Source organism: Carassius gibelio, chromosome B8, assembly GCF_023724105.1.
Source record: "Carassius gibelio isolate Cgi1373 ecotype wild population from Czech Republic chromosome B8, carGib1.2-hapl.c, whole genome shotgun sequence".
Lineage (NCBI taxonomy): Eukaryota > Metazoa > Chordata > Actinopteri > Cypriniformes > Cyprinidae > Carassius > Carassius gibelio.
Window position 1 is genome coordinate 12,741,530 of NC_068403.1, and position 10,113 is coordinate 12,751,642.

The 10,113-nt window shown below is 39.3% G+C and overlaps 1 protein-coding gene across 1 annotated transcript in view; it reads right to left on the minus strand.

Annotated features, from left to right (window-relative positions):
• nol4la (nucleolar protein 4-like a) overlaps window positions 1–9,861 on the minus strand; it is a 42,319-nt gene extending 32,458 nt beyond the window's left edge. Inside the window, exon 1 of the mRNA XM_052563737.1 lies at window positions 8,538–9,861. Coding sequence (XP_052419697.1) covers window positions 8,538–8,879 — 342 coding nt within the window. The 5' untranslated portion in view covers window positions 8,880–9,861. The remainder of the gene's footprint in view (window positions 1–8,537) is intronic.
• Window positions 9,862–10,113: the final 252 nt, after the last annotated feature.

The window sequence follows — 10,113 nt, forward strand, 5'->3', positions numbered from 1 at the left end:
CTTGTAGCTTACAATGCAAACTTTTAAACAAAATGAAAAAGAGGTCACACTGGTTTGTTTAAATGCAACAGATGGACTTCATTAAGCAACTTTTAACTTAATACCACTTCATTTACTGGGGTCAATAAGTTTTTTATTAATAATTTTATTTAGAAACTATGCATCAGATTATTCAAAAGTAACAGTAAATAAATTTATGTTACAAATTATTTCTGTTTTGAATTAATACTGTTCTTTTGAGGTTTAATAAATAATTTTTAATTCAAATAATCCTTAAAAGTCATGTTTTCCACAAAAAAATTAAACGGCACAACTGTTTTCAACATTGATAATAATAAGAAATGTTTCTTAAACACTGAATCAGCGAATCACTGGAGTAATGGCTGCTAATAAAATCAACTTTGCCACCACAGGAATAAGTTACAATTACTTTAAAAATAGAAAACAGTTATTTTAAAATGTAATAATATTTCACTGTTTTTACTGTATTTTTGATCTAATAAATGTTGCCTTAGTTAGCATGAGACTTTTAAGTTACTCAGTTTTTGCAAGATAAACTTGAAAAAGAACTGATTTAGGGACATTTTGGTCAGTGTTAATGAAGTATATGCAATAAAGAGAGTCATTGTGTCAGCGGACATTGTGGTTGTCATGTATGTTGCGTGTGGACAACACAGTGCGCTCTGTGGGCTTTTCATGTCGCAACCTGCTATTGCAAATGCATCATGCAAAACTGTTAGCATTCATGCAAATGACTGGTAGATAAAAGGCCACTGTTGAGGCAGAGTGTCTTTGGGTTTGATGGGGTGGGGAGGGGAGGGGAGCCGAGGGAAGGTCTGTTTAGATCCCTTTTTCTCCAAGGCTCTCTGCAGATACGCTCGCTAATTAATCACTTATCATAATGAGATTTTTGCCTGATTTTTTTCTTCACTGATATGCTAATAATGGAATCGAAAAGCGGTTTGCTACTGTTTAAGTCCGTCTCTTCTTCACGCGTTTGAGTGTGGATACGTGTTCTGTTGTCAACAGCAATTTGGGTGGATGTGTGTGTATTTTTGAGATCAGTCGCCAGGAGAAGCAACTCCTTCAGGACAGAGGACAGTGTCTCCTGATCCCTGCAGGCCAGACAACAGCGTCTCTTGAGAGTGTTTCTCTGCACAGATCAGCCTTCTGCTGACCTGGAGTTCTGAGCAAAAGTGGGTAGACAGTAAAAAACACACACAAACATGCTCACACTATGATGAAAATAGCTGACCGCAATGTTGCATTGGACAAAGGGTCAGTTCTTAAGCTGTTTTCCCCCTCACTGTCTCCAATGAAAAGAATTATTAGAGAAAAGCGTATTTATAGGTTGTGACTGCTTGTTTTTACAACAAATCTGTAATGTTAATTCCCCGTTTGCTTTTCTTAAAACACATATTTTGCATCAATTATTACCTAGTTATCGTATTGCCGTGGGTGCAAGATCATCAACTTCAAACATTTCATATTGGCAGGGCTAAATTTATAATTTTCTCTTTTTCTTTCCATTTTTACTTCTCCTAAAATTCACTCTTCTTCTGGACAGATAAGTCACATAAGTTACAAATATGATGTAAGATGCCAGGGGTTTTCTGAAACACCAGCTTTTGTAGAACCTCTCTCTTTCCTCAGTAGATATGATTGAATGAGTGAGTCTCAAACGCTTGACCAGGAGATTTCCCCCAGCTCAGACTCAGAATATGCTCACGGTTGTCTTGCTATAGGCCCATACTGCAGAACACTGACTAAACCTTCCCTCTGCCACACACACATACACAGCAATGAGGATATTTCTGTTTCCGTTGGCATAGCAACAGAAAGCAATCATTTCCCTCACTTAAAATCTTGCAGCATCCTTTCTTCTCCTTTCCCCCCCTTAATAAGAAAAATCTTTCAAAAGTCTCCATCTCGCTGGACTCTTCATCAGTTTTTGAAAATCAATAGATATAGATGAAGGGAAAACACGAGTGTGTGTGTTAGGAGAGCAGTGTGAACTCTTGTGAAGTCTTACAGTGAGCTGTAGTATGTGTATTATTGTCAACATTTGGTGCAAATGCAGTAGACTGTCGTATGTGTTTAAAAGAATGCTTTAATAAACACTTAATAATAAACCAGGGCTAAAGTGAGACAGTTTCTGGATGGTTGATGGGCTATTATGAGTTATTGGTGACCATATGAGGCTTTATCAAAATTACAATGAACATAAATCAGTAATGTTTTGTACATTATGACGTTGTTTTCAAAAGCATTTATTGCTTGAACAGAGTGACATTAAATAAATAATATATTAGGTTTTAAGCTCACTATTGTGATCAGTCATTTTCTAAACATATATGCATATTTAATAACATTAAATACTTGGTGAGAATAAGCATACCACTCAAATGTTTGGGTTCAGTCAGTTTGAATCTTTTTAAGTCTCTAATTAGCCACTTTTTCACTGTCGGGCCAGTGCGAGCCAGGGCTTAAAACAGGCCGGGCAGCGCTAATAGCCTCGGACCTGTAGCACCAAGGCCAAAATAGCACTGCGTTTCCACCGTAACGCCAGAAGCCCCGCTGCGATTCACTAAAACCCGCCCTTTACACGCCTCTCAGCGTCATACAACGTGATACGTCATACAAGCCCATCATTTCACCAACAAAGAAAATAGGTGATTATATGATTATTTTATAAACTGAAAGTTCAAAAGAACAACATATGAATGTGTTCTTGCTGAAATATTAATTTCTTAAAAAAAGAAAATCTTACTGACACCAAACATTCAAATGATAGTGTATAAAATATGCTATTAAAAATAGAATTGATAAATTTTTGAGATATAGAGCCAGTACAAAGGCCTGTTCCCACCAAGAACGATAATTTTAAATATAATGATGAAGATATAGTTCTAAAAATCATTCTCAATATTAAAGAATAGCAGGGTCCACACCACAGCTATAATAACAAATGCACAGAGAAAAAAAAACAACAAAAAAAACAATCTCTTTCAGAATGATATTTTCCAGCTGATGAACGATAAAAACATTGACAGCCAATAATAATCAATCCTGCTATAATGAGCTCAAAAATTTTAAGCGGCAGACAAAAATGCGCTTAGAATAAATAGATAATATCGTGTGATTAAAACAATGAACAACTGGTGAGTAAAACCATGAACGACTGACCCGATTTTGGCAACAGAAAAATCATTTTTCTATCATTTTAAACACTTGTGAACTTGTGGTCACAACTAAACATGACATTTCATGTTTGACTGCATGTGAGTATGTTTTTGCTCCAAGTGTTAGCCACAGGACATAACAGGTGATAAATGAAGTTACTCCACCTCACTAGAAAGACAGCAACAAAGAGAAAGAGCAGAAATAGATCAAGAGACAGGGAGAGAGAGAATATTAAAGCTATATAAAGAAAGAATTTGACAGACAGAGAGCAGAGCAAGCCTGTGATGCCCTGCAGCTGAATCGAGCACCACTCTCATGAAACAAAGTCTACAGTGGGCCTGTGACACAACAAATACATATTTAATAGCTTTATGAATGATATGTGCGCTGTGAGCCCAGTCATCGCTGACAGAATAGCATGGGCTGATCGACTTATATGCTATTAGTGGCTTTTTTGCTTTTCTTTCTCTCTCTTTCTTCCACAATGACATTGTAACACTTTTAAAACCACACAGGATAAAGTGTCCCTGCTCTACCCCCTCCCTCTCACCCACACACACTGAAACTTGGCACACCCATGGTGTTGCTGCACCAGAGAGGCCCACAGCCACTCTTCTGCATCCCACACTGCACTGGGGCTCCGACCCACACCATGGCAGCCTGCAGCCCTGCCACCCAGGGGAAGGTGAAAAGGAAGACACTGTTCTCATTGGGTTACAGACTAGGAAGATGGAGAGGAGAATGTTCAGATAGGAGCTGGCAGGGAGTTCCCTGGATGAAGTCAATTTTGTGTTTATTGCTGATGATGAAGAGAAAAGATGGAGAGAGTGTCTAAAAAATGACAGTGTACACTATCTGTCTTCTGACACAAAAAAAGAAGCAGGAAATAAAAGTAGAAGTAGGAATTAAACATGTTAAAAAAGTGTAAAAAAAAAAAAAAAAAAAAAACACTGACTCCATAAACATGACAGTTTTTTGTTTAAATATCCTCTTCCCAACCTGCTTTTTTTATGAACTTTTACATGATTCAAATGATTAGAATTGTGCTTAGTGGAAGTACATATATATTATGCCACACTTTCTCTTCTTATTACTGCAAAAAAAAAACTGGGTCCCTAGTTGCCTCTGTTCCTCTTTTTATTCTCTGTTTTGTTTGTTCTTTCTTTGTTTGTTGTCTAATTTGCGTAGAGCAGGTTGGGAAGGATCCCCTACTGTTCCAGTCTTTGATGAGATAATAACGCTGATGTGAACATCTCACTCGAGTTTGTGAATGGTTGCACTTCCTTGATCTTGGACACTTTGTGGCATGCTGGTTGGTTAAGAACATGGCAGGGTGGGTATGAAAGAAAGTGACCTCAGCTGCTTGGTTTCACTTTAGTCCCAACCAGAGGGGAGAGTGTAGTAATTATACTTTAACAACAGATACTAAATAGCTTTAACCATGATTAAGCAATGTATAATATATATATATATATATATATATATATATATATATATATATATATATATATATATACATATATATATATACATATATATATATTGCATATTTGTTACACTTGAGAAATGATGGCTGCATCAAAGCTCCAAAACTAAATGCTTGTAAAGATGTTTGGTACACGTGATCTTTAGGGTGTCTAGTATAAATATATGCATTCACATATATTTAGTTCTGTTGAGTGTGGTCGTAGAATGAGTAAACATATTGACTGTGATAATAGTGATCAGTGGGATAACAGTGAACTTAGATATACAATATAAATGTAATTGCTGTTGCTAGTGAAAATGACAATAAAATGTTCCAGTGACAAAATGTTGCACTAAATTAAAAATGTAAATGTAAATACAAAAAAAATGTATTACATTGTTGTAATACAAAAAAAATTATGTTATATATAAAAAAAGTAAACTTTTTTTTTAATCTCAATGTTCCTATCAATGTTGCATATGTTTTTTATGCATACTAGTAACCCTAGAATGTGATCAAACAAAAGATAGCTCTAGATATCTAACCATTTTTATGGTATGTTATTTCAGTACACACACATTCCACCGAACATAAAACACATTTTTTCACACACTTTTCCAAAATAATTAAAAATAATAATTAATGATTATTTCAAAGGGTTACTAATGACACATCATTTGGATATTTTCATGTCTGGGAAAAATTTGGGATTTAATGGGTTAAGGGAAAAAAGCTGTCCAAATCTGCCTGGCCCTATGGAAAAAGTAATTGCCACCTAAATCTAATAACTTGTTGTTCCACCCTTTACATCAACAAGCGTTTGCGATAACTGGCAATGAGTCTTTAACATCGCTGTGGAGGAATTTTGGCCCACTCTTCTTTGCACAATTGTTTTAATTCAGCGACACTTTGGAGGGTTTTCGAGCATGACTGGGGACTATTTAAGGTCATGCCACAGCATCTCCATCGGATTTAAGTCTGTACTTTGACTTGGCCACTCCAATACCTTATTTTTTTCTTGAGCCATTCAGAGGTGAACTTGCTGTTGTATTTGGGACATTGTCCTACTACATAACCCAATTGCGTTTGTGCTTGAGGTCACAAACTGATGGCCAGAAATTCTTCAGGATTTTCTGACAGAGTGCAGAATTCATGGTTCCATCAATTATGGCAAGTCGTTCAGCCCTAGGCCATCACTACACCATCACCATGTTTAACGGTTGGTATGATGTTTTTTATGAAATGTTGTGTTGGTTTTTACACCAGATGTAACAAGGCACACACCCTCCAAAAAGTCAGAAAAACTTTTGTCTCAGCAGTCCACAGAATATTTGCCAAAAGTCTTGGGGATATTCTTATTGTTGAATCATGAACACTGACCTAAACTGAGGCAAGTGAGCCCATGATTTAACAGAATACATTTTTCACTAAGGGCCAGGTAGTTTTGGACAGCTTTTCTTCATTAATAAATGAAATCATCATTTAAAAACTGCATTTGTATTTATTTGCATTATCTTTGTGTAATATTATATATTTTTTTTGCTGATCTGAATCCTTTAAGTGACAAATACAAAAAATTTAAATAAAACCAGAAGCGGGCAAAAACCTTTTCACAGCACTGTACACTATGGCTACAGATCATTTAACCTCTTCCATATGACAGAACTGGTCATCCGTGTGACTGACAGATCGTTTGTGTGATGTAGTGTATCATGTGTATGTGTCATGCAGTGACAGGAGGGTGTATTAGGTCGCACAGAGTCTCTAGAGAGGGACAGAATGACAAATACGGCATTAGGGAGCTGTTAAATAATGATAGTGAATGCCCAGTGTATGAAGACGTCGTCAGAAATAGAGAGGAAGCGGTGGGTGGAGAAATGTGCATGTATGCTGAAGTGAGGGCCGTATTTCTAAACGAGTAATACATATGTGTAATCATGAACTTCAGTTTCACATCTTTGACTTGCACATTCAATCCATTACAGGAGCAATTTATGGATAGAGAATCTGTAATTGCCACAGGCTCACTGGATGTCCTTTGGGTAGTTTAACCCATACATCTGTGTGAAGGGTTAACTGGCTGGAGACGTTACTATGTTCAGAGTTCTGCCTCATTTCTTCTTAACAGTCTTTTAAATGAAAAGCACGCTGGGAGATGCCTGTTAGGAGCTGTCAAATGGTTGCATAGCAATTATCTGCTAACGAGGATTAATTGATGTTAATTTAGCTTTGGTTATTTAAAAAAAAATGTTAAATGATACTTTTTTTGTACAAAGTGCTTACTTAGTGGCCCCCGTTGGCATGATTACTGATCCTTGTTGTGTTTTTAAATCCATAGTCAAACACCTGGGATTTTATGTCAATAGTGAAATAGATATGAACAGATATTAAAATACTCATTAAAAAACAGTCTTGTCACCATTGTTTCTAATTTGAGGGCTTATTTTTCTCAGGCTTAGGTGTGCCAGTCTCAGGGGAGTTGGTCCCTCCTGAATGGCAGACAAAGGTCTGTTGGTGTGACCCCTTGAGGGCAATACTCAAAATGGTGTCTGTTCATGACACCCTGAACGGCATAATGCACCGGTGGTAGTCGAGGACCTCCTAGTGTCCAAGAAAACAGTCACTTGCATGTATATCTCAGCCTTTATAGTACATAAAATCTGGTCATTTTACATGCTAAATAAAAAATAAAAATAAACACTCACTGTAATGACAGGTCGTGACAACTATTTCTGTCTAATGAACTATTATTAAAAACTATTACTGTCCAGACCGGATCTTTAAATAAGCTTCGTGACCAAACGCCTTTATGCGTCGAACAAATTAAACATCGCTCATCCTCGGAGTACAGAATTTTTGTCCATTCCTTGTTCATCAAGCTGATTCTAAATGAGCCCTTGCTTTGGCTGTCTTTCTAATGATGGATTCTGTCATAGTCCTGGGATGTGTGGAAAAAAACGCGAGCATTGTAGAGCAGAACAGGTAGGTTACCAGAGCAACGGGTGCCAACCGTCCGCTCCTCCCTCATCCGGTACAGAACAATGCAAGAGCTTGCTTTCCCTCTCCAGAATAAAAACGTACGAGGCACAATGTTGACATAGGTGAGCATTAACACTTGCTCTAAGCACGCTGTTTTTATTCAGCTTGAATGTTGGTTAAATGACACACTGATCGGCGAGCGCGCGAGTGTCAGTGCCTGAGATGCCCACAGGAGGAGCAGACCCTCAAGTGGTCCACGAGAGCAGCTGAAGTCCCCCGAACACTCATTTCTCAGAACATACCTATTCGTTTAGAGCTATATAGCTGTATTTTGACGTCCACCATATCGTTAGCTCCTTAGGAAAACTCTCGGTGCGCGCGCCGATATCCCCAAAAATTGGGTACACGGGCTCACCACACACACGCGCCCCCGCCTTCAAACGTCCAGTGACACAAGGCAAAGTGAATAAAATAACGTTCTCTCAATCAATATTATCGTGATTTGCTGAGATTAAAAAACGGCCCACGTTGTAATTTTCTGTGACATCCCGATCCCGTCAGCAGGACAACGTCATACCAATTCGTCAGATACCATTACTACACCGCCGTTATTGCTAAGAGGGACCGGCGTTGCTATGGCAGCCAGCTCTCAGAGTAAGACTGTTCTGCCCGGTTGGGGTGAGGGATGAATAAGCTCGGTCAACCCGAGGTGTAAGATTGAAAAGTTGCGCACAGCAATGTGGGCTGCACGTAGGTGGAATCAAACGAGCTGTCCCAAAACATATTGAGAAAGGGCTCCAGCATCATATTGAGAGTTAAAGTCCCACAATCACACACACACACACACACACACACACACACACACACAATTCACTCACAAATAGTCAACTGTAAAAAAGCACTTTACCGTAGACTTGACAGGGACGTACAGGACGGGCTTCCCCGATGACTCTTTCTTGTTGTGCTCGCCCAAGATGTTGCTGCCGACCTGAAAGCCTTTGGACTTCACCCAGAATTTGAATTTGGCGTTGATGTGGCTGTTGTCGACATAGACACCGTCCGACTCCTCGTTCTGTAGCAGGGTCTGCATGATTTTGTTGTATTTTCGGCGAGTCACTGTCTTTGTTTTACCCGAGTCTCCATAAGTCCGGAGACACCAGTCCTGAAATTCGCTGAACATCTCAGCCTCCAGCACGACGGGACTTCGGCTTCTTTTTGTTAAATCCGCGCATGGTTTCTTAGTTGCCATCCCTTCCTCTTTGTGAGCCGCAAGCCCCTTTTCGAAACGATCAAATGCAACTACAAAGCCTGATAACGACAGTAGACTCCCCCTCCTCTCCCTGTCCCGCTACGAGGATGATCGCTTTGACACCTGTGCTGGAGGTCCACCTCCACTAAACAAGGCGAAAAAAGTCGTACTAAGCGTGTCTGTTTTGGGCAGTCGCACACCTGTTTGCAGAGACGCCTCGCCTACTGTCCCAAACCGCAACGGCAAATGTCACTTGCACACATCATCCGCTGAGGAACTGAGAGAGGGGGCTGTCCTACCAAGCGGGTATCTCCCACCTGTGCGTAAACGGCTCGGGGACCAGAGCAAGTGGGAAAAACCCCGAGGGTCGATGCCGTAAATGTAAAAAACAAAAAACACACACAACCTTTCTGGCTCAAGGAAGGGGTGACAGAGCTCGGCGTGTAACAGATTTTAACGGCCCACTTTTTAAACGACCGGCGCGAGACAGCGTTCTAAAACGGGATGTGGCACAATCCTGTTGATGTCATTCGCGCGCGAGACTTTTCAGCAAAAACGACTCGAATTATTTTAATAGCATTGGTTCAAACAAAAAACGCTGTGCGGTTTAAAACAGACCTCCTTCACGAGCCGCCGTCACGCGATAGGACCGTCCCACTATTTCCACCTGTTTGAATCGGACCTGCGCGTGCAATGCTGCCGCCACCACGCTACAGACCGTCCCAAATTGACATTTCTCGTTTAGAATCCTCAAGATTTCGTAGCTACTGTCAGTTTTGATACAGAAACGACTTCAGTGGCTTACAATGAAATAAAAAGCAGCCGTAACGAAGTAGTGTTTTCCTTTGTATCTCAAGTCTCTTTATTTTTCAGGAAGTAACGTTAGACAGTGCAGCGCGTGGATGCAGTGGTTACAAAGCGAGTAGGCAGTATCTGGTGTCGCAATAAAGAGAAAATTTCCGATACAAACAAAAGGGGAAAATGACTTTATATTTCTATAAATCAACAAAGTGAAAATATTCCTATTGCGTAGGCTACATACTGAAACAGCCTAGACTGAATGAAATAATCCGCATATACGTCATCAGCATGTTTCAGATGTTTTTTTACGCTCATGTAAAATGACAATGATTACAAAACAACAATAGCAATGGGATTTAAGTCATTATTTTTTAGCAGTATATTGATTTGGGGGAATGCTAAAGTAGGTTACCCCGTTTTAAACAGTTTCACA